This window comes from Gobius niger, assembly GCF_951799975.1.
Source record: "Gobius niger genome assembly, chromosome: 9".
Lineage (NCBI taxonomy): Eukaryota > Metazoa > Chordata > Actinopteri > Gobiiformes > Gobiidae > Gobius > Gobius niger.
In genome coordinates, this window is record NC_136860.1 from 18093116 (window position 1) to 18119487 (window position 26372).

The 26372-nt window shown below is 41.7% G+C and overlaps 1 protein-coding gene across 1 annotated transcript in view; it reads right to left on the reverse strand.

Moving 5' to 3' along the window:
• Positions 1-281: 281 nt before the first annotated feature.
• Positions 282-26372, reverse strand: part of igsf3 (immunoglobulin superfamily, member 3) — a 110086-nt gene continuing 83995 nt past the window's right edge. The window contains exons 7-9 of the mRNA XM_079563566.1: positions 7748-8158; positions 4018-4464; positions 282-2378 (exon numbers count right to left, since the gene is read on the reverse strand). Coding sequence (XP_079419692.1) covers positions 2125-2378; positions 4018-4464; positions 7748-8158 — 1112 coding nt within the window. The 3' untranslated portion in view covers positions 282-2124. The remainder of the gene's footprint in view (positions 2379-4017; positions 4465-7747; positions 8159-26372) is intronic.

Here is a 26372-nt window from a genome sequence, read left to right on the forward strand (position 1 = left end):
CTCACTTAAAGCCCCCCATTTGTGAAACTGCGATAGTGTATGTTGTCTACATGGGATGAACTTGTGCGCTTACCTTTTTAAAGTGCAAACACAAAAGCACAAACGGCTGAATTGAAGATTGCAAAGGAATGCTTAGTTTACTTACCTTTACATTGTTGTCCATTGATTCATTTTGGTCACGGTATAACCAACAGTTTGACCACACTCACCGGCCTTCAGTCCACACATGCCGTGCATTTACTACTTCTTGTTCTGTGTGATACTGATCATCCTCCCACATGTTTGTTTTTAGACATAAATTTATTGAATGTAGTGCTGCTTAAAAGCAAAGAATAAAAAGACAAATATGAACAATAATATCAAACACAATCTATACAACAGCCATTAAAACTGCTTCTCTGGTTTTTGGCAGTGGAGGAAATGAAGAGGGCTGGGCAGCTGTAACTGTTGGCTCAGGGCTCTGTCACACAAACACAATGCGCATAGGGTTCAGAGTTTACAAAACATTAAATTCCTCCTCAATATTGTCATGCAATATACAGTTTGAGACAGGGGGTCCGGTTTGTGGCAGTGACAGGGTCCAGGCTCAGCTCCTGACTGTGCGTGTGTCCCCCTTTGCCTTGCGTCAGGAGAGATGAGGATGCCCTCAGCTAGAATCCATGATTAGTTTTAGTTCACTTTGAGCCAGCTTTGATCAAACATCCTACCAAAGTGTTACATCACATTTTACTAAATAAACACAACTCAAGCAAATGCATTAAGTGAATCCATTTGAGTGACCTGTCTGTTTAACTATAGTACACACAAAGCCACAGTCATTTCTCTATAGTTAGATAGATTTACAGTGTCTTTACACTGGACTGGACAATCTGGTATGAAATGCTACAGACTGCAATGCGCAGGACGGATCTAGCATTTCTACATCTACCACATTGCCAACACACAGGCTATTGACATAATCTGCTTGGTGCAGTTGCCTGGCAACACAAGCTGCACATATCTTTGAGAATTTCAAAGCAAAAAAGTTACAAAGCTATGCAAAATAGTATAAAATAATAAATAGAAAATTTTAAAATAAACACAAATCAAACACTTGCCTCTGCCCAAGGATTTCAATGTGCAGAGTACAGTTAGTGCGCTTCACCAAACATTTACACATAAATAATCTTTAGAGCGGCTCTTAGAGATCAACGTTATACTTCTATGCATCTTCTCTTCTTTTAGACAGAACAGAGTGGTCACAAAGGGCAACATAAAGAAATGTGCAAGAAGTCTATATCCCCCGCTGTGTGATACAGTTGAGCCAATTCTACGGATTTAAAATGAATGTAAAATGACCCTTTGCTCACAGGGCTCATAAAGCCCCAGCAGAAGGTGAGCAGACATATTTACAATCTGACTCTAACCGGGCTGGAGTGAGGAGGTGTTGGCACTGATGTCCCTCAGTCTAAATACATGTCCCTCAGTCTGGAGAGTTGCTCAGTGCTCTGTCTGTTTGTCCTGTTCACATAGAGAGGAGCACAGTCTCTGACTGAGGCCAGTGCCTGCAGAGGCAGTGGCTCCAGGACAGTCAGAGACTGCCAAGGCCATGTATTGTGAAAGCAGGTGGACGCGCTCGCTCAGGACACTCACTTGTGTGTCCTTTTGTCTGTATGCGGGCTGCCAACCAACTCATCAGCAACAGAGTCTGTGGGCTTAGAGCATCACTATGGCAACCGACATCAGTAGGCCAGAATCAGTGCAAAGACGTTTGGCACCCTCAGTGCGTGAGTCAAGTTTCTTCTCAATAGTGTCCATCCTGGATCAGTGAGACTCGTGCACAACACTAGTTAATTCTTTTTTTGGAAAAATAGACAAATATTCAGTAATAAAACCCAAAATACAACTATGACATTCACTGAAATCATAAAAAACAAGGCGGATAAAATTTTCCTTCAGACCTATATAACATTCATGCTAGCACTCTCAACTCCATTCATACACATAGTCAACATAAAATATGTAGCCACCATACTGGAGTCCTATTTGAACACTGCAGTGAAGGACGGTTAGAGGAGTCCAGATTATCTCCTGGTTTTGTCTAAAACAACCTCAAAGTGGACTAGAACAGAATCCTCACAGACTTTAATCCACTGATCCCGGGTGCAGGCTGAGGGCGGGCGGGTCCAGGCAGGTGGGAGAGTAGCTCAGGTGCGGCTCTTTTATCCACAGCAGGGGGGCGCCGTTCTTGCCCTCCTGGCTCTTGTTGTTGTTGCGGGACTTGAAGCGCAACAGCAGCAGGGCAATGAGGAGGATCCCGAAGATGGGGAAAGGGTAGAAGAAGACGAAGTAGAAGAGGGACTCATTGGAGCACACCACAGAATGGACCGATGAGGCTGCTGAGAGACAAAAGACATGCAGTTTGAGAGGATTAGTCATTAAACATTCATATGAGCACAGCAGGTCTAACAGAGTTCAAGCTGTGCACAGTACAGGAACAAAGTGTATTTTAATCAAAGAGACTCTAGTATTTTCAAAACGACTCATATTTTCAACATCAACATTTTACCTGAGCTTAGTTCAACAACCGTTCACTCGTATAATACAATGGTGTCATTAAAAAGAAGAGAACTTAAAAAATAATTGATCTAATATCAAAAACCAAATACATTCATATGCTCAAAATGTTCAGTAGAAGGTGCTCTTAGGGGTTTAAAAAACTACAACCGAATGTGGGATGCTTTTATCCTGCATATGAGGACACAAGAGCAAGTTCCACTACATATGGCCACCCCACAGAGTTCAGTCTCTAATTAGGACTTGATTGTGGAGAGTACGTGAAATTGTAAAAGTAAGAAATACAGTGGTAGCGCAGTGGTTAGTGCTCTCGCTTCACAGCTATAAGGTCCGGGTTCGATTCCCACCAGGGGCATCGAACCGGGGCCTTTCTGTGTGGAGTTTGCATGTTCTCCCCGTGTCTGTGTAGGTTTCCTCCGGGTACTCCGGTTTCCCCTACCACTAAAAACATGCACAATAGGCCAGGATGAATGATGTGTGTGAGTGAATGGTGGTGGTCAGAGGGTCCGTTGGCGCAGACGTGTGTAGTCGCGAAAGCGCTTCTGACAGTCTCCCCCAGGGGAAACTGAAGCTACAACCGTAGCTTTCCACCACCGAGTATGGAGTGAATGTTCAATTGTCTCATGTAAAGCACTTTGTGACTATATGTCTGTGAAAGGCGCTATATAAATAAAGATCTTCTTCTTCTTCTTCTACAGAGAATTGTAGTAATTGTGAATAATGTTAGTCCTTCATTCATTATTTATTTATTTATTTTAACACGTTGACCTCATATTTGGGGACAAAGACTTATTTATGAGAAACTTACAAGAAATCTTACATAACCCTATGAGAATGGAAGAATAGCACTTCGAGTACTTCTTACTCATGTATGTATGACTTCTATGACATTTCACAATCTACAAGTTTTAAGTGACACATTGTGGTTTCATGGCTACACTAAATACAAAGCACATATTCTTAAAACCTTGGCTACGTCGGCCAGTTTCGAAAGCTGACCTTTTTTAAATCGCAAAGAGGATCTGGAAGAAGAACACAAGGGTGCATTAAAGAACAAAAGTAGTAGTTGTAAACAGCAAGGCTTTCCTTGAAAGCATTTGAAGGAGGCGTATGGAGTGAGTCACAGATAGAACAGGATACAAGGAAACTGCTTGGTATGGAGTAAAAACAACCAATGCGCTTTCAATGGGAAATTATAGCACACGATAAATATACAATGGACGTTGAAAAACAAATGCGAGATGGATTTTTGGCAATGTTCCCCCTCTGAAGAGGCAGGTGTTCAAGCGAGAAAGGAAAAAAAAGAAAACATCATTTTAACTAGGACCATACACTGAATTTATTTTATCATAATGTTAGTTCAAAAATTAGATGCTTCTGATGTTTGGGCCATGAAAGCGAAAATAGTTTCCCTTTGTTTCAGGGCCTCCTTAAAAATCGAAGCATATAAAACCCCCTCACCTCGTGCCTGTACGTTGACGATGGTAAATCCGGAGTTGTTGGTGGCGAGGCGGTACCACGCGTTGCGGGGGTTGAGCAGCCACTCCTCCACGTGGCAGTAATACCGCCCTGCGTCACCGGGCCGCGCTCCCTGGATGGTCAGGCTGTACTGGTCCGAGGTCTGCCTTTCGAACTGGAGCCGCGAGTTGGGCCCCCCCTCGTCTTTGGGGACACAGTTCGCATTCCCGAACACAGCGTCGTGGCCAATGGAGAAGACACACTCTCTCTGCTGGCCCTCCTTCCCGGGCTGGATGTCGTCGTACTCGCTGTCGGAGCGCTCCACGTACCAGAACACGGAGAAGCGGGAGTCTCGGGTGGACTGGGAGGGGATGCTGCAGCCCAGGCGGATCGAGCCCGACTCTGGGACCGTGATGTTGGACTCCTGCTCCTCCACCTGAAGTCGTATTTCTGTGGGGACAAGAAGTAGGAAAAACTGAATCATAGTTTAAGAGAGATTTGCTTTACAGTTTATACCACTAGAAATACTACATTATATGTGAAATAATCATTAAATCCATACTGCGTAAACATACAGTCGTGACTTTTCAACCAGCCTGGGTGGGGCAGCAGCTTAGAGATTTTACCTCCAACTTTGACTATTTGAAAACGGGATCATTCAGGAAGAGCAGCTTTAAGATACAACATTTTAACAAACAGGATGAAACAGAAGTCCGTTGAGTGGCAGCAGTTATCGACTGTAGGCCAACACACTGATTTAAGTCTTCATCACTGCACCTGATCAATACAGGCAGAACCTCCAATTAATGATCAGTGCTTCTCAAGAGTGCCTCGGACATCCTCCTGTCAATTTTTATTAAGACCTCCCCGACTCCCTCAAGACCGGGATCACATGGTTTTCAAAAGATTCAGCGAACCCTATAACCCTATAACTTGGTTGGATAACAGGTGGTATGCAAAGGTTTGGGCACCCCTGTAAAATTTCATGATTTTCCATTATAAATCATTGGTTGTCTGGACAAGAAATTTCAGTTAAATATACACAAACACAGTGATATTTGAGAAGGGAAATAAAGCTGATATGATTTATGGAAACAAAATTAGGTATGTGCATAAATTTAGGCACCCATGTCATTTTATTGATTTCAATACCTTTGGCTCTAATTATGACCTCCATACACGTGTGAACCCAATCTTGGGTCTAATTGGAAGCTATAGAAAGTGTTAGAGGCTGTTTTTTCTGTGGTGCCTAAATTTACACATGCCTAATTTTGTTTAAATAATTATTGCACACTTTCCATAATCATAGAAACTTTATTTCACTTCTCAAATATCTCCTATATGATATATACTGAAATTTCTTATTCAGACAACCAATGATTTATAAAGGAAAATCGTGAAAATTTAAAGAGGTGCCCAAACCTTTGCATACCACTGTATACAGTATCATTGCCCACTGAAACTTCCACTTGCATTACTTACGTTAAGCAGTTGAAAAGTTGTAAAAGTGTAAAATATTTCAAGACTATCCATTTAAATTATGCTCTATAATAATAATAACAATGCATCGGTTTTATATAGCGCTTTTCTGGGCACTCAAAGACGCTTTACATTGCATTATTCCTTCACTCCATGCTCGGTGGTGGTAAGCTACTATTGTAGCCACAGCTGCCCTGGGGTAGACTGACGGAAGCGAGGCAACCAGTCTGCGCCATCGGCCCCTCCGACCACCACCACTCACTCACTCACACACTACATTCGTCAAGCTTCCTGGTGTTCCCAAATGGTCTCCCATCCAAGTCCTGCCAGGCCCTTCCCTGCTTAGCTTCCCAGGTCTGACGGGATTGGACATAGCAAAGGCGGTATGGCCACTAATCATGTCTACTAATATTACTATTTCACATCAAACTTGAGTTGTGTTTTCCTGTGCGTACCAAATTGAAATAATTTGCATTTCATTCGAATTAAAATCCCACAATATATCCACTTCTCTGTCGTTCCACTTTTTTATATACCCGTGTGTAATCGTAATCCCCTTCTTATGCAAATCTACGCTGCTTTTACAAAGTTAAAACACAAATTGAATAAGTCCAAAGCGCGGTATCTCGTTATACAAACAGTCCAGCGAAACTTTAAACTAAGTAAACTGCTTTGAGTGGCTCTGCCGGTGGCGCCCAGAGCTATCAGCAGCGTTCCAGCGAGGTTAGCCTGCACCTCGAGGCTCCTGTCTGTGTCTATCCTTCTCTGCTCCAGCCTTGAGTAAAAAGACTACAATGACCCATTTCCACTGCTGCGCTGCTCTATCTCACACGCACACATCGAAATGCGCTCTTTCTTTCTTTCTTTCTTTTTTTTTTTTGCCTGGTTACATTTTGGAACTGTTTTCTTGTTAGGGGTAAAACGAGAAGCAGAGAGGACAGCAGGAGAAGCGTCGGAAGGAGGTAAATTCTGGCACGCATCACCTCTCCCTCTTCTCTCCCAACAGGCAGGTTTCTGGCAGGCTTCCTGGGCGCCTCAGAAGAAGTGCATTTTTTAGCACCTTTATGAATACCTGCGGTGATTACGGAGTGCGTTCGCCTTCACTTATTACCATGAATTTCAAGTTATTATATACATGCACCTCAAATGGCCTGCTGCTAAAACGCTCCCTACGGCTGCGGAACAGGATCCCCACTGCTTTATATCATCCTATGGTCATCTCATCTTACATATACTATAAAAACTCTAAGTACCCTATAACTTATGTATAGTGTGGTGTTATGAAGCCAGGTACTGCAGAATTTGGGCACTCCTTACTTACTGGTGGGAAAATCCATAAAAGTACTGCAAATGCTGGTTATTGAAATGTGTGTCGTCTGATGTTTTCTGATGTGTACTATTCATAAACATTTAAAGATATGCAAAACTACTATGAGCTGCCAGGGCCAAAAGCTTGCGCTGAAATTATAGGGCTGCCATCTTTTTAATTATGCCTGACATGAAGCCTGACATGATTTATAAACATAGCAAGAATTGGAAAAATAGACACCCAATGTAAGGGGGAAAAAAAAACTAAAAACAATTTTGAGGAATAGTATGTATAAAATTTAACAAGAATAATGGGGATGGCATTTTAGTAGAATACCGCACTGACGAACATATGCTCGGACAAGATGTTAGCCTGACCCACCACTGTTCTTTGTCCTACTTTAGATCTTCTTAATCCTGATTCAGTCCTGATTAAGTCCGACAATTTGTCCAGTTTTTTTCTAATGAGATTGTAGCATGTAATTGACATAAAATATTGTTTCAGTTTTCATTTTTGTATTCGATATGAAAATAATTATGCCTTATCAATTCTCCAACACATAATGATGATAAAATACTTGCAATGTTTATGCTATTGAGTCAGCCCCTCATTTTGCTTTAAAGCAGTCATTTCCTCTTGCAATTATTTCAGATTATAAAAAGCCATGTAACCGAATGCTATTTACACATTTGTTTTTATTACTTTCATTGAGAACTTTTTGACAACTTATTTTGAATGGAAAAGCAACAGTCAAGTTACGGGTTACTCACAGTATGGCACAAAGCTTAGGGGCATTTGAGCAAAAACTGGGAGCCACTGGTTTTAAGTATAGACTAGGTTTTCATCAAACTTCTTTTGAACCTGATTTTGTCTGCATTTAGTGTTTTGTGCTTGTAAAGCACATATTTCTGACCTTGTATTGTTAGAATGTGGTCATGTTCTCACCTGGCTGTCTGACCAGGACCTGTGTGAACCCTGAGGCCTCTCGTGCCACTCTGTACCAGGCTCCGTCAGGGTCGCTGAGCCATTCCTCCACCAGGCAGTAGTACGTCCCGGAGTCGCTGCTCTCTGCTCTGTTCAGCGTGAGCGTGTAGAGCCTGGGGGACAGCCGCTCAGCCTGCACTCTCCTCCTCAGCCTCTCCTCATCCGCATACGCCCCGTACTCGAATGCCCCGAACCGCTCTATCCTCAGCAGCAGCTCGTCCGTCTCCGAGCCTGATGCCCGCCTCACGTACCACAGAACGGCATGCTGGGAGTCGGCGCTGGTCTGCGAGGTGATGGAGCAGTTCATTCGGACGCGGCTGTCCTCCAAATGCACCTGGGACTGGTTGGTCTTCTGCACACGGAGCTTGCTCTCTGTTGGGAAAAGCCAAAGAAGAAAAACAATGTTATTTTGGAAAGTGAAGAACACAGAGCAATTTGTGTGTTGTGATGCGTGACCTGTAGCCCGTCTATGGATTAAGACTTAGGATTGTTTTGTGAAAACTCAAGTAACTCCCAATATTTAAAAGTAAAGAAATTACAGCAAGAGACTATTCTTTTCCACCGTTTTAACAGTAAGTCATCAATAATGCAAGAAAAGGTAGATGAGAATTCAGAGATGCTAAATTATAGGTCTTGCTGGATTTTTATAGTAACCACTTAACAGGCAATAGCCTCCTGTGTCTGCACACACTGTTTGTGTTCCACATAAAAACTCTTGTTTTGTCTCTTATGTACTTGTCGATCTGTAGCTTCAAGAGTAGCTCCAAGTTAAATCGAAGCTTGACAGCAGACAAAGCCACTTATTTGTGCTCGCTTCATATACCACTAAAACATATAATTACATATTGTTTGCTATCAGAATGAAGTCATTTTCTTCAGTAGCTGCTTCAGTAGCTTCCACAGGAATGGTGTTGCTTAGTAGATGGGGCATTACAGTTTAGTTTTCGAGCATTATCTTTCATATTGCTTAATATCCAGCAATGGAAGCTACGAGTTCATTTTAGGCCAATAACTGATTCAAACATTAATTGTTGGGATGTAACACTGTCCTGGGAAGAGAATCAAACCCACAACAACATCTAATACAACTGTATGCGTTGTACATTTACACAGCATAGTTGCTATAAGGAACATGGAGTCTCCAAAGCACAAGAGCAATTAACAACATATAATGTAGTAGTAGTAGTAGAAGTAGTAGAAGTAGTAGTAGTAGTAGTAGTAGTTTAGTTTATTTGAGCAGTTAACATTTTCTTTTTCTCAAAATTTCAAAACAAGAGTCATCCACATATAGTAACTTAAATCTGTTATGTTGCACTCGTTGCCTGTCAGTGGACATCTAAAATCTACAGACTGGTCACATCTCAAGGTTTACTCTGCCAATGAAAATATGAATCAGGCTCCATAATATGGGTGGATACACATAAATCCAGCTACTTAAACACCTAATTAACTGCGTCCAACACTGTAAATATACATTTGTGACTGGGTTACAAATTCACTCATTTTGTAGTTTTGAAAGGGAGCAAATGAGAGATTGGTAACGCCAGTGGGACCAAAAAACCCCCCACAAGATTAGATGCTCTACAGCTGCCGAGAGGGACGGAAGGCAGAATGTTGTTAGCAAAAATGAAATGCACCTCGGCAAGCCTTGTCACTGAGAATGAAGACACAAACCGTTTTTTATAAAGCTGTTCGCAGACATGGACAGGAGCAAATAGCAGAACGTTAGCAAGCTGGGACGGCGGTGTCAGGAGGGCCGCCCCGAGACCTGCGACAGGATTGGTTACGGAGACACTGGTATTGCGGGATAGGATTAGCTTCAGGTACATCAGGTGTGACCGTGACCAGACTAGCCCCCCACCCTCCGCTGTCAAATGCTCCAGGGAAGGATTATCCCGACTGAAACATGTGGGAAAAATCCGGAATACACAAGCACACGTACTGTAGAGCGGGCAGGTAATGCAGACAGGGAGTAATGGGAAAATGTCAAGTCATGGAACCGGCAGGATTTGACATTGTATGACAGACGAGAAATGACTCAAGACACAGATGAATAATTAGGTTCTCATTCAAAATAAGTAGAGTATCTGAGGCAGTGAACTCGTAGTCGTAGTACCAAAGGCGGTTCTTCGACTTTCTTTTAAGTTTGCTTAATGTCAGATATCAAGACTTGGGACTGGCTGAAAGAGCGCTTTGGCTTGTGACCTCTTGGGCTAGGACTCAACATTCGAATCACATATCTTTGTAAAATCAAAGGGATATTTTAGGATTTTTGACATAGGGTTTCATTTCCTAGTTATCCAGAGTGTTGTTGATTTCTAGATATATATTTTTGAATTCATGAAGTCCTTGTATTTGAAGAGTTTAGTGGTGCTAGGCTAGTGCTAGGCTAGCGCATGTCTATGGTAACTAGTAGCCTACATTAAAAAAACAGTCTGACCCAAGCACAGAGCACCTGAGGCACATCACTTATAACACCAGACTACCCATATAATTGTCTGTGTTGACTAAATACATTTTGAAATATTTCTTTCTACAAATCAGATATGGTAACGTTTGTAGGACTACCCAATGATTTTGAAGAGGTTTTTAATGCAGGCTACTAGTTACCATAGACATGCACTAGCTTAGCACTAGCCTAGCACCACTAAATTATTCAAATAAGGAAAGTACTGCATGAATAAAAAAATTATATATTAGGAAATGAGGCCCTATGTCAAAAATATCTCATACTGTATCAGAGGAGTTAATAATGAACCATTTTAATTCATAATCAAATATTTAAATGACAAACACATTTTAACAAATTATGAGATAAGTATTAGAAAGATAACCATGGGGTGCATATTGATTTGCTTGTTTGCTTATGAGAGTTTGTAGTTACATACTTTTAATCCGTACCTTTAAATTGGTCATAAATATGTGCACGTTTAGAAAAGTTCCTGCATTTCCTGGCACATATTTTTCTTGGGCCAGAAACCGGCTTGAACTCATCAAGCTTCTTAAAACGGCGGAAGGAATTTTAACATTTACAAATTCAGAGCATTTGCATAACCATTTTATCTTTGCAAATTGTGGAATCTTTCTTCTCCTTGTTTTCAGTGTGACAGCAACACCTCTTAGGCAATTTCACATTCACAACACAGTCACAGCTATTACACACACCAAAAATCTTCACTGCATCTCTCCAAACTCCGGGAAATGAGCAAGGTAATTGGCTTAAGGAATAGCTTTGCCCAAATTGAATTTAAAACAACTTGTATTGACATTTCGGCAGCGGTTCTGAAATTCTGCCCGCTATTTGCTCTGGATCTGGTTGCCTAGGGTCCTGGCCATCTGGCCCCCCACCCTCGCCCTCCACACACCAGTGAGCACACCAAACATGCCTCTGTCATCCTGTGTACAAATTCGGTTACATCCAAAACTGGAGTAACCACAAGGCGCTACTAGCAGACCACCCAGTCGAGCAACATTCGCTTCAAATTAGCCCTCATCATAGCCACTGGAGACTTGATAGGAAGCCTTGCAATATCCCCATCCGGAATTACAGTACTTCCAAGCCCTGCGGAGTCGTGGCAATCTTTTTTTTTTGGTGAATGAAGATTACCTCAGACAATCATGAAGAAGAAATCCACTCGATTGGCACAGAACAAGGCAATTAGGTGGCACTGTTGTTTGGAGTTTGAATGGGCAGCCACAAGGAAAAATATTGTTTCCATAAGTCAGTGTTGACAGAAAGGCGTTGTTATGTTATTGATAGCTGAGATAATGATACTACTGGCAGCAACTCCAGTAAATGCAGAATGTACGTAGAAGTCTACAGCTAAGATTAGAAGGAGGGACTTTAGTGTTACTTACTTTTCATCAAAATGTGGGCCCAGAAGGTCAATTATACACATTCTATTAAATTACATTACAAATTACATAAAATACATTTAGACTGAAAGACTATCACTTAAAAGCAGTACTAAGTAACTTGTTTACAGTAAAGTGAAGATGTGCGCGGATGTCAAACTACTCCTGGCTTAGAAAATCCACATTGTTTAATTTTGTGTAACTATACTTATCGTGTAACACTTCACGTAACCATATTTAAATTGGGAAAACGTGGAATAGCTTGGTAGCTTCTATCTTCACCTCGTTTGGAGCCATCATAGGGAGGAGGAGAGGCTATATGCTAACGCCATCTGTGCTTTGTTTACGTGACTGAGGGCATGCGTGAAGACCAGACAGGTACAAATGAACTCGTCTAAGCTAAGGTAAGAACATTCCTCAATATGTAAAAACAGTGGCCTATTCCTTTAATGGGATGATTTGGGGTCTTTCATCTCCCCCTGGTGTCTCTAGCCAGAAAACCACACTTGCAGCTTTCCCTGCTTCGACCCAGGGACCTAATACACACTAATGGTATCACGAAGAAGAAGCTAACAGGCTAACGGTAAAAGCTAACTGTGAGCTAGCGCCACTTTAGCAGTATTCACAGCCAAGTTTGAGTGATCTCCATTGTGTAATTGGATATATAATATCCCTCTCTCCCTTTGTCTTTTTGTCAGTGTAGTATTTAGTCTCACGGACAATTACTGAGTAAAAAACGTAACATGCTACGACACCTGCAGTGCCGCTTATGGCCTCTAGGCGCATGAGCTACTTAGTACTGCTTTAAGAGGACATTTACATTAAAACAGGACCTAAAAAGCTTCTTGTGTTGGAGCACTGAGTTCATTTAAAGGCCAAAATAAAAATATTATAAAATATACAGTATGTGCAATCCAAATTTGAACCACAAACCTTTGGATCTATAGACAAACACCTTCTTACCAACTTTCACCCCAGTATTATAGAATGGGAGGCAAATCTGCTCTGGTCATCCCGGGAATGACGGGAAACACACATAATGCTACAAAGCATTTTAAATAAAAGGCCGGAACCCATCACACTTTTGATGAATATTGAGATAAAGTGCATCATATCCACCACACTGCATCTCAATCAATAGTATAATTCACATTTATGGCTGCCATATTCCCTGAGAGACGAGGCCATCCCATTTACAGTTGCCATCTTACAGTCAGTACATCAATGCACACTCACTAGGACGGCCATAATCCTTAATGTACACTGTGGAGTGTTTGGGGACGCCTTATTGCTAACTCAGATTTATTACTTTGAGCGAACAGTCCAGCGTGGTTCGATATTACATTGTTAACAAGGCTGGAGTTTCCTGGCCCCCAAACAACAAGAGCTTGGGTGCGTTTTGTGCCAAGCAGTTCTGTCAATACCAATTTTGAATATGATTGCATGCCCCCTTCTCCTCCCTGCATCTTCTTTAATGAGCCTCAAGGGCGCGTCCACAAAACACGACAAATCCATAATTGCGCACACTTGTTATCTGTGGTCCGCCTTATTTTATTGTGCCAGTCACTTGTGGTTTTCGCATCCTTTCTCTCTGCAAAAAGCCCATCTCTGCTTCTCTTTGTAGCGGTCAGCTTGTTTTGCCTTTCTGTCAGCAGTCGGGTAAACAACGTGGCGGTTTTTTGAATTCATTTCTCCCGAGTTTGTTTTCTTTGCATGTAAAGAGGGCAGTGAAGTGGAAAAAAGGAAAAAAAAAGAAGAGAAAATTCTAAACTGTTTCCGACTAACCTTGGACCTATTTGATCTGACCTCTCCTCACTACACAGGGCTCGGTGGTTGCCAGGGCGACGCTCCACAGCGGCTAAGATACAGCAGTGATGTTATCTAACGAAGGGCTTAATTAAACCAGGTCAGAGCCTTTTGTTTAGGAGCCGGGCCAGATGAAATAATATTCAATTACACAGTGAAAGTGGGATTCAGGATGTTCCCGAAATAGCCTGGAAAATATGGAGCATATATTGTACGTGATGAGTTAGTAATACTGTTAAAAAGCTGCTGAAAGTAATGGTTGGAACTACTATACTAAGGCTTGTTTTCAATAAATATCAAGCCGACTTCAGATAGATCAATTGTTGTTCATATACAGTAATAATCTTGCAAATACTAAGCTCTGGAACTACCATCATGAAGCACAGCATCTTTGCAAAACAACTGCACTGCAAATGAGCTCGTAGCAACATCTTGTCACACTATCCCCTCGTCCCATGCCCAGTTTGTTTCTCTAATCGCCTCACGGGCCTCGGTAAAGCGGCGACAGAGCCGTCCTCGTTCCTTTTATTTACCGGCGGAGGTAAGGAACGCGCAGCTCCAAACAGTGGCCGGCCTTTTGATAAAGACCAAAGATAGTGAAGCGTGTGTTAAAGCCCAGCGCCGCACTGATGTTTATGAAGCTAACGGCAGATGAAACACAGCGGAGTCCAGAGGGAAAGAAGAAGTGTGAACTAGTACAACAGAGGCATTTCCAAACACACACACACACAAAAACAAGCCGTGGTTAACCGGGGGTAAAGAAGGCACGTTAAAAGTATGGCGTTTTGTGAAGAGACTTTAATTGGGTGTAACATTTCCGTGTAATTTTTATACCCTATTTTTTTCTCTTTGTTCTCGCTCGCTTTAACCAAAAATAATTGCTGTAAGTGTTTTGCAAATTGTGATTTCGAATGCAATCAAAAAGTAAATTTGTTTTGAATGACTTACTCGGTTTTACTTGCTAATGATAAAACGTCACCAACTTCAAAGCCCGGTCAAAGACAGAGCAAATATGGCGCAGCAAATCAAACTCAATCGGTCTTTATTCTGACAAAGGAGGTCATATATCTGCGTGGTGGCTGCAGGTGACGCACTTTTGATTTCGACAACAACCCGCAGCCCTCGGACAAGCTCCTTTTACCTGATCACAGACAGTGTGCTTGGGCGACGCCACCTCTGCTGTTGCTCTTGTGATCAGCGTCTCTAATCAGCTGACTGCCGCATGAATATTAATAGGCCTTTTTTTTTTTTTACCTGGAGGGCGCTGAATATTTATAAGGCAGAGCAAAAATGTGATGCCTTTTTTTTTTTTTTTTTTTAAATAGGGCAGGATACTGTAAGAGAGCTGCTGAGCTGACAGCCTGTCTAGACCTAATGCTTCCACTTAAAGGAGGAGGAGTGGAGAGAGAGAGACGGGGAGAGGGGAAAAGGAGATGAGACAATGAGACAGAACATAATGACCCCTCAACACTCCTCAAAATAACTCGCTGTGTTTTTCTCATAACATCGAGTTGATAGGATCGGAAAACACGATATTCAGTTTGCAGCAAGAACGTTCCGGGTTTCGATCCCCAGGCCAGACTGGGCTTTTCTATGTGGAATGTCCATGTTCTGCCTTTGTCTGCGTAGGTTCCCTTCAGGTGCTCCGGCTTCCATTACCACTAAAACATGTACAATAGACCAGGATGAATGATGTTTACGTATCCAAGAATGAACGGTGGGGGTCGGAGCAAATGTGTGCAGCTTCTGTTGGTCTACCCCAAAGGGCAGCCATGGCTATATACCTTACCACCGTCAGATATGTAGTGATTGTAAATTGACCCACGTAAAGCCCTCTGGGGTGACGTCTGTGAAAAGTGACATACAATAAATAAATAAATAAATTCCTTCCATACATACAGTCTCAAAAAAATTTGCAAAATTATGATGACATGCTTATTTGATTATTATTTCTAAACTATAATAATTACCATTATTTAATAATTACTAGTACTATTAAGTGATACGATTAAATTCTACAATTCTACAACTATGAAAAATACAAGCAACTCTATGGCAAAGAGGGGGATTGTGGGTTTGATTCTCAAGTTGAGCTTGTTCATATGGAGTTTGCATATTCATGAAACACTACTGCTAATAATACTGTATGGATGATGCATTATTATTATTTTAGACCAATTTGCTAGAAAGTCCTGACAAAATTGATAGCTGCACCACAAGTCATTGCTCTTAGTTACAAATCACCCCAGTGGGAGGTAAAAATGTTATTCTTATCTATTATTATATCAATTCTAATAATAATATTAGTAATAATTGGCAAATGAAAACAAAAAATGTTTGAACACTGCAGAAAAGTTTGACATAACCACAAAATTCCAGCTGCAAAAATCACTTTTCAATGCTTTCAATACAGCAATCAATAATCTCCACCCATTACAATGACAAAGTCAATATCTAAACGAAAATATCCTCTTCAAAGCACCCGGTACTCAGTTGAACATGAGTGGAAGAGTCAGATTTTTCACACACAGTGTACGAGGGAGGGGGGCCGTGGTAAAGATGAGAGATGTAAAAGACACAAGAGGGGATTTGAGAGACGCAGCAGGATGTCTTTACAATGTCTTACCGCTGCCTGTGCCGCCTTTAGCGTTAGCATTAGCACGGCCCGGGGGCTAATCCATACTGGGACCCTGAACATGTCAGAACCAGGGCTTTAAAAAGACTCCTCTTTAACAAAGATCCCACCTCCGCACTCTGCTGTCTGAAGCACAGGCCGGATGTGTCCACGAGGAGGAGGGTTCCCCGGTGAAGAAGACCGCTCTGTGCCAAACTGAGGGCTCTTTTCTATGCTAATGGCTGTGATGTATCTATGATCCCATTGTGTCAGAGGGATAATGGCGCTCCTTGGCCCTCTCCTTTTACAATATCATTAGGACTGCTAATTATGGATCTGTGGATAGGCCCGGCACACCCCAGATACAGACACTGATCGGCTAATGCCTGGGAGTGTGGCTGGAGGGCACGTCGCACAACTGCCTGGGAAAGGAGTAAAAAAATCTGTTTAAAAAAAAATCACCTTAAGCTCAGTAAAGTGACTATAATCAGACAGGGGTTCTAAAACTGCAGTTCAAGTGCTGCTGCTACAGCCTCCGCATTTTAGCTAATTGTCAGCTCATTATATTCACGTCCTGCTGCGAATGCATATCATTTGAAATTAATAATGGGTAAGCCCTGTTTAATATACAATGCATCCTGAGATTTGCTCATGTTTTAAATTCTGGCTTAATCATGTCAAGTCCCGGTTTAGTCCCTATGTATTCTCTTCTAGATTCTTGAAGATGATGAAGACCTTACCTACAATCCAAAACATATTGTACTGTCTCCCAAATTAGTACTGTGGCACTCCTAACTACCTTTGATTGGATATTTGGCTGGGTCTACTGTAGCTGCTGGCAGCACGCATCGCCCTCATGACAGGCAGACAGCAGGAAGAGGAAGTGAGCAGCGCTTAGGGAAAAGGATGTACACGTCAGGGGTCAGACAGGGGTCAAAGCAGGGGGGGATTCTGGGAGATTAATGGTCCGACAGGAGCACGCTGCCTATAGGAGGACACAAAGACACATCAGATCGGGCCAGCGTGCATCTCTGTGCGCTGGCTGATAAGCATAAATCACATTACGATCATTGGAGAACAGTGGACTCTCAGTCAGAGCTGGCACAATGTGTTTACTTGTGTTGGAAAGGCCAGGGCTGAGGCTAATGCTGCATATGGTGTGAAGCAATAATACAATCCTTAATGAGAGATGCTACATGTATAGAGACACCAGGCTATGTAAAATGCAGTACTAAATGCAGTACTAAGTAACTCATGCCCCTAGAGGCCATGTGCGCCACTGCAGGTGTCGTAGCATGTTACGTTTTTTAAATGTCCGTGAGAGTAAATACTCGGCTGACAGAAAAGAAGAAGGGAGAGAGGGATACATCCAATTACATCCAATTACACAACGGAGATCATTTGGCTGTAAATACTGTGCTAGTGGCGCTAGCCTGCAGTTAGCTTTGCCATTTGGCCTGTTAGCTTCTTCTTCGTGATTCCATTAGTGTGTGTTGGTGACACCTACCCGGTGGCAGCAAAGTTGCAATTGTGGTTTTCTGGCCAGAGACACATTAACCATTAACACTTCTATAACCCCCAGAGGGACTATGAAAAGGATTTATAAAGGTAAACAAGTTACTTAGTACGGTTTTATTTATTCATTATTTTGGAAGCATGGTATAGGCTCAATAATAAAGAGGATTGTGTCATTGTACTGTTCTGGCACTTTTCTTCAGGGGACCATACAGTACACCTTTGAATTGTGATCTGCAATGCTTGCTCAACACACTCTAAAACTACAATAGTTCAGTGCAAAAAAAGCAGTCTAAACAGCTAATTCTGACCGACAAATAGACTTCGAACACATTAACTCATTCAGACAGAGTAACTCTACGGGACATGAATCCAGCATTAACCAGCATCAACCGGGATCTCCATAGGCAGTGGCTTTGAGTTACGACTTCAATTACACTGGCAACACCAAATGGGGAGCTCTCGTGTGCTCACGGGAGCTTAGGAACGAAACAAGAGACAGTTGATCGTGCCACAGAATGAAGAAATAAGCAGAGGAGTGTATTGGAGATGACAGTTCGTTAGGGGCTGCGCAGAAGGAGGACGTGCACTGGGAGGGAGCATGACCTTGTCTCGGAGCAGGCGTGATTAATCAAAAAGCTTTTATGAAATTATTTTCTGTTTCAGTGCATCCCTCAAAGGCTCTTCATTTATCACCCGTTATGACCCTGTGTTCAAGTGCAATTGTAGACGCACACACGGAGCACTTAAAAATTTTGGAGGGGTGTATTGGAAAATTGAGGGTGAAATTTTGCTTGTTTAAAACATGCAAAGTCAATGGGGAGCAAAAAAAGTAAAAAAAAAAGTTATTTGACAACGCCTCTTGTTTTATAGAATCAAAATAGAGCTTAAAAAGTACAATCCTTAAATATTTGTTCTTATTTAGATCTACTTTTTCTTGATCAGTTGACGTATCAATACAACTACTTTAACAAAAGTCTCTTTAAACAGATTCGCTCCTTCTTCTCACTCTATTGAGAGATTTAGAGAAAAACTATCGGGAACATGTCCAAAATACTTAAGTGCACTTTTTCCTGTTTATACATCTAGTTTCCCTTCCCGCCTCCGCTCGAGTGTACACTGCACACAATGCTGTGCACATTGCAGGTGAGTGTGCTGTTGCCTCAGGTGACCGAGTGGGCTCAGCCAAACTATATTAACTCCATATAAAAACAGGGCAGGGGGAAGATTTACAACCCTGTCAATGAGGAACCCACCACTGTAGGCAAACGGGCCCAGCTGCTGAAACCCTATTATTCATGAAGTACGAGTGACAACAGTCAGGTGACTATTCAGACAAAAGCGTAACGAGGAGGACGCACATGAGAGAAGGGAACGCAAAGAGGGAATGGTTAAATATTTAAAAAATTAAAAGCAATAGTGCATCTGAGTGCGAGTGAAGGAGAAAGAAGGCATTAGGAGCCTTGTGGAGAGGAGGTGGGGGGGTAAAGGAGGGAGCTATGCAGAGAGACAGAGATAGAACAGAGCCTTAATGAAGACGGGCAGCCCCGCTCACCGCGCTGATAAGCAGGATTCTCCCATCGCCACAATGACACACGGAGCTATCAATAACGTCTGGGTGGCACACACTTCATTGGCACAGAAAGAAAGCAAGTGCACCATCTGCTTCTGCCAGGATGCATTATACGGGGGGGGGGACACACCTACGAGAAGTGTGAACGTACAGTAGAGACAAGGCAGGACATGGAGCCGACAACAGAATTACACTGAACAATACAACACAATATGAACTTTACTCTGGAACAATCACATACAATTTACATATTCTAGCTGAGTAGCTGAGTGTGGCTCTCTGACAGGTGTATTATAGTGCTAAAGTTAGCTAAAACATTCTGTCGCTTCTTATTACAATTGTACAATAGTGGAAATACTAGATATGCAGTAATAGACTACATAAGTCTGTACTAATAATGACAATGGAATCAAAATCGCAATGTGAAGGTTTGCGAGTCTGCCTTTGTCTTTTTTACTGGCCCTGTACATGATGTTTTTGATTGAAACAGAAAGAAGAAACCACTAAATGAAACTATTAGTGGTCAAAATCATTCCTAACTTTCCAAACATAGTTGTAGCATCCAAATTAGTCAAAGGGACAAGTTTATAGGCAAATTTCACAACTTGCAGGATCCCTTTTCAGTGTCACGCTCACAAAATTACCCTGAAAGTTCAGAAAACTGATACAAATGTTTTATAATTAGATAAGTGTTTTTCCCACAAATGTTTCAGTTTACAATATACGGAATGAGGACAAAACAGATTTTGTTCCATGTCTCTAAATAAAATCAGGTGTAGTTCCTTTTGCATATTAAAAAATACATACATTTTAAATTGGATCACCTCACATTTGAAGCAACAGTACCTTTACCTAAATGCTCCTTCCCACCTTCAGCATAGCAAACAGGGCACAAGCTTTTTCAAAGCTTATTTGATCGCACGAAGTGAAAGGCAGCCAAGTAAGAAGAGTGGGTGCTTGTGAGTACAAGGAAACAAGGTACAAAAACATAAAAACTGGCAAAGTAGGACACCCCCACTCGGCTCATCATCATCTCTCTACTGTAGCTCAGCCAATAACCTCGTAATATCCTCATGCCAGGCGCACGTATTTCAAGGCTGAGAAGAAAGCGTATTGAAGTCCCCAAACTGTCATTAATCTAAACCCCGGTTCCATTAGGGAAAGATTCGGAATAATTAGTTTTGTGTGTTTTGCTGTGTGTTACAGGAAAGGAGCTGCGGACGTGTGCGGAGATTATCATATGAGCGCATTAAAATGTGTGGTGGAGAACCAGGCTTTCCCCGGTGATCTGACTCGCCTGAACACGTGTTTTCCATTATTGCATTGCAGACAAAAACTTAATCAGGCTGAATCTAATATATAATGCCAACTGTATGCTAGCTCCTGTATGTTTGCACAAGTCCATGGAGAGAGATAATATTGAAGCCTTGAACATAATTAGACTTTTGCTGCAGGAGGTATCCCCGCACTCTTGTGTAAATGAGTGTGTGGATTGAGCTGGTGGAGGGTAATTCAAGACAGCACAAGTTCACCCCTTGGATATAAACATAACAGTGTTAGTGTGAGAGCAGATGCTATAGGCCTAATTTCAAGAAGAAGGTTGGGTCTTCAATCGGTGCACTATGAAAAAAGAAGCTATCTCTCTGATGATTGTGCAATATTATTTCTTGTAATCTTGCTTATTCAGCTTCAATTACAATATACTGTATCTATATTAGGTTTAATAAAACGTTTACATATCCTGCTGTCCTGTTACAAGTCCTGTTGTTTCATTTTACATCGTTTCATCAGACAGTTTGGTTGATAATATGGTCTATTTTATGAACAATCTGTAACTAATAGGAATTTTACTCGAGTAAAATATGAATTAATTAAGCAGATATTGTATAATGTCCAATTATACTAAGATGTTGCAAAAATACAACCAATTATTTCCACCTATAAGAGGCCTAAAGTCATATTTATTTTGAATGCATTGTACATCTAATGCAAGAGTGCACTTCCTTGTTGAGAAGTTCAAGTTGTGATGGATACTGGTTTGTTCGTCTTTCACCACAAAGGCTTTGCCAACACTGAAATTACAAGTAGCTGGCTGGCTGATTTATACAGCTACCGAAAGGGAGGAAACCCTGCCCACTCAAGCTTTATAAAAGGCTAGTACAGATGACAACTTGAGCTACCCTTCTCTGTGACAGTAAAACATTTCATTTTGCCTTTCAACTATCAACTGTTTATCTGGAGCATCTGTTTTACTAAATATCTATAGGTCTGAATATAAGCTCATCATAATTGCATTGCTTTTCTCAGACTTGACAGCTTCCTTCTGATAGCCCCAGAGTTTACTGACCTCACTCTTAAAACAGGAATCTCAGTTCTGCTTGTCTGAGCCTGAGTTAAGATTTACAGCGAGTTGGTTCAATCTCCTTGTGAAATAGGGGCACAGTGAACATTTTGGCTATGACTCCAGGGACTAACATGGCTGTGTGCTGCTAATGCGGAGCAGAGCAGGATACCGAACTGTTTTGGGCTGTGCAGACGCATCCCTCCCCTCACCAATCTCCACCCTGACCAGTCACTGCCTCTGCCTGAATTTGGTCTGGCTTTCATCTATATCCAACTTTCTGCTGATGCCTAGATGCTGGATGGAGGATGGCTGTTTTACATGCTTGCTTTCACGCCTCTGCTTTTGAAGTCCCCACAATCTTTTAATGAGTAGCGCCACTCTGCATTTGCACATCCTATATTCAGCCCTATGTTGTGAATTCAAGATGATACAGTGTAATGGACCCTCGGTGTCCTCCATGTTGTACAATGGCTGAGATAGGCTGCTCTTGAAAGCTTATATGACACATTGCTGTGAGGTCATACTACATGCACACGGCAAGACAGGGTCCCCCACAAACATATGTACTGCACCGGGCCACCACACAATGATGCAGCACGGGGCTGGCTCATACATATTGAGCAGGTAGCTGCGAAAGAGTGATTTGAAGTCTCTCAATTATGAATCTGGTGAGGAGCGCGGTTTGCTCACACCTCATTACACGCACTCCTTTTTATCCCACTTCTCCACGGAAAATGCCAACCGTTCATTAAGCCAGAAGTGGTTAACATTAAGAAAACACTATTACGAAAAATGGAAAAAAAATGAACAATTACAAGAAGGAGAGGTGTGACTGTGTCGAATCAATCATTGTGTAAATGTGAAGGCTGGAGGAGACAGAGCCAGACGTCAGCAGCCGATCAGATCATGTGATTACTCACTAGTCCTCCTCGGAGATACAGCTCTTAAGCACTAAACCGACACACGATTATGAGTTCTGCCTGGATCTTAAAAGGCAACTGATCGTCATGGTTACTGGTGGCATCTTGTGATAAATGATTTGCCATGGAGAGGAGCTGCTTGAGAAAAAAGGAAAGTGAAAGAAGTGTAGAGCCTTTCAGTGTTAACAAACAATATGGCTGCATTGAAAAGAGCGCTGACATTAGGTGTGCTGAGAGTGCTGCACATTTCCGATCAAAGAACAGCCAATTAGCACAAAGTGTTTGAACGAGCAATCATTTTACAGTATTTGTCATGTAAGAGCACAGGTAGACAAGACAGAACTGATTTACTGTAAATTTCAAGGGTCTGTATAATGCAAAATCTACTTAATGTTTTAAACACATTATCCAGTACCTACAGTGCCCTTCCCCCCTCCACTGCATTTTATAAAATTCAAAACTTTTCTATACTTTGACATTATTTTAAGTTAAAATACAAAACGACTAAATGGCCAAGATATCTAAAGTCATTTTGAAAACCTAAATAAAATATGATACAGGACCTTATGGAAAGATAGTATAAACTTTATTGCTTATCCCCCCCCGCCCCCCCATCGTCTGTGCGTCGGTGTGAACAAGTCCAAAGATTTTCCCCACTCAACAAAAAAGGAAAAACAAAGTAAGCAGCAAGCACCGGGAAGGTAAATGAGCATTTAAGATGACAAGTCGATTTCCAAATAACTTGTGAAAGGGCCCGCGGATGCTCTGCGTTCTGCGTGGATGGTTTAAGGTCAGCACAGAGCCAGTGGAGCGGACCCGGGTGCTCCAGCCCCTGTCTGTCTGTATGTATGTGTGTGTGTGTGTGCATCTGTTTACTTCTGTTTGCATCTCGCTGTGTCGGGATCAATATCAGCAGAGAATAAGGAACTCCACTGTACATGTGACTACATCGCACGGGCTGGCTTTGAAAGTGCAATCGATCAACCCGGTCTAACTCAATATGGCTGCCTCACTTTGCCTTCACTCCGACAAGTTAGACGGAGACTTCTGCAATTCAAATATCCACTTATATGCATTAGGGCAGAGGCGATGTCGGGTAAATAATGAAAATGTATGTGCCACAACAAGTCAATATACATTCAAATATGCTCAAAATATTCCTTACAAAATCGTTGCAATTCTGAGCAACCGATGCACCATTTATATTATGTGGCAATAATCTGAAGCTAATCCGTCATTATTTTAAGTGCTCCCAGTATTGGAGTGGTTTATTTATGTTCATCATTCTTCATGTTGAAAGATATTTATTGTGCTTTCCTGATTGTTTCTCGATCCTCTTCCTGTTTGTTTCTGGTAGGTCACGTTACTAATGCAGGCTTAATGTTGTTATGTACTGTAAGTAGGAAAGAAAGTCTATTGAAAAGTACATCACTCATGATAATAGACATCGGTTCCTTGTTTGCTACAGTGCATACAAGTAGTTACCCAAGAAGCTGAGTTCTTTCTTTTTAGCTTAGCATGGTGGTTATAAATAGGCAGTGTAGGCTATCACTTCAAGGGGCGTGGGTGAGTCAGACCGGAATATTTTAAGCGTGCAAAAGCTGTGAGAACTACAATTTAAGATTTTTGTGGGAGAGAAAAACTCAGCGTTGGACATTTAAACGCTGCTTTGTCAAATTCACGCCTGACCCAATAGACCAGTGGTTCTCAGCTGGTGGGTTTTGACCAAACAGTGGGTCATGGGCCTTTGCCAAAGATGTCTATTGATAAGTTGTTTTCACAGATTTGGATTGTCTGACTTATGACCAATGCTTGAATCAAGGAACTACTGCTTTAAACACACATATATTAGAAGGCTTATGGCTGGGTTCGTGTGTACATAACATCATTATACGGGCCGCGTAAAATGAGGATAAGAATTCAGAACAAAATATTTTATGATTGGTGAAAAGTCATCCAAAGGGCCTCCATAACTATAAAAAAAAGTACATTTAGTTCAAGTAGTCTTTTCTACTCATTTTATTTATCAGTATCATTGCTCTAACACTAAAGCTACATTTTATTACTATTGAAACAAACTATTATTTAAAGGGGAACTATGCAACTTTTCATGTTAACCTTTCTCCAGTTCAGCTTTACCCAAATCTACAGCCTACAGACAGGCCAGTGTAATGCCTTATTTGAAAGCTAAGACCTACAATACTGATCTAAGACTTCTCCTCACGTTATTTTTTCAGTGTTTTCTTCTTCTTCACCTGTTTTGCTGTGTTTTGTTGCTGTTTCATCACTTTTTAATCACTTTATTGATGGCTGTTTTGTCGCTCTTTTGCTGCTTTTTTTTTGCTGCGTTTTCATCAGCCTATAGGTCAGAGTAATGCCTCATTTGAAAGCTGAGAACTACAAAACATACTGGAGCTTTGTGTTGCATTGTTGTTGCATTTTCATCCTTGTTTTTGCTGGGGGTTTTTTTTTCCAAGAAGCTTTTCAATAACTGCGTTTCCATCAAACAAAATGCGAATCTTTTAATGTCACACTGGACAAAATATGCTTGGTGAAGGCGGGAGTTAAAAGAGGTTAAAAAAATGTTGGTTTTAGTGCATATTTGTGTGTGACCCAGTGGCTGTATGGGTGTTTAGCTTGGCGCCTTTACTTTCCATCCCGGTAGCTCTTATGATGCTTCAGGATCAATTTTATTTCAAGTTTTTTCTGGTCAGTTTTTGAAATGAAATGTATGCGTAACCATGGAGACCATTCAATCAGCAGTGAAAACCTACTAGAAGTTAACCTGGCTAACACCAGGCTGCTGTGTGCGCTCGAATTATTTCGAACTGCACAACAGCCTGGGGACCATGGCCAAATCTCCGGTGGATTTGGGAACCAATCACAGAGCGAGGAGGGACGGCAAGACGATGACGCGCTATTCGATATACGGAAGCTTGTAGTTTATTTACGGATAATTTAAAAAAAAGTTTATTTACGGATCCAACATGACAGCAGCAGACACGATGGTATTTTTTGATCAAGCTTTAGACCTTGTTCTAAATAATTTAGCTCAAAAGTTTACAGCGGGTACGTCATACGTCATCTCATACGATGATACGATTGGCTGGGGCTACGTGCAGACGCATGAGACTTTTTTTTTTTTTTTTCGTATCGCCCAATAAACGACTATGGACGATCGTAAACCACACCTCTCCTACGAGAAAATGAATTGGTGGTCCCCAGACTAAATATCACTTGTGATTTTAGTCTGGTGTTAGCCAGGCTAACTAGAAGTCCTAAAAACAATAGATCATGTAAGTAATGATAGTCGGTAAGTAAAGGTACTATGCCAACCACCAAAGCAGCCGTTAGGTCACGGAAAGGTCAATTACAGAAGAATATTAACTTTTTGTTTCATAAAAAGTTGCAAAGTGCACCTTTAAAGAGAGTGAATCTCTACCATTGTCCACTCATTAAGCAGACAAATCCCACAATTCAAAGTAACGCAAAAATCTTTACACCTTTAGAAATTGTCTTCCAAATTGAACCCCAATTATGACGCCCACACAAAAATCTTTACAACATCGCACAATCCCATGTCTCTTTCCACCCCAACACATCCTCTCCACCACAGTCCATGAACAACTACTGAGCGAAACTACTTCAAAAGTCTGAATGTTTTTGGGTTTTTTTTCCCCCCACCAGGACGAGTAGTGCCTGAGACGATTTTTCAAACATAGTAGGTGGACCGGGCAGGGCTAAATTGGGCTAGTGTCTTCCTTGTGTGTGTGTTGTTTGTGTGCATGCTCTAATTGGGCTGTGTCTGCATATGCGCGGGCTACACAAGGCCAATGAGGCTGGTGCAGACAGTTTAATGCCTCCGCTGAGAGAAGAGGTTCAAGGACACGCGGCTCACTCGCTCCATCAGCGTCTCGCTCTCCCCTCACCTATTTCACTCAGTTGCTCTTCCTGTGGGA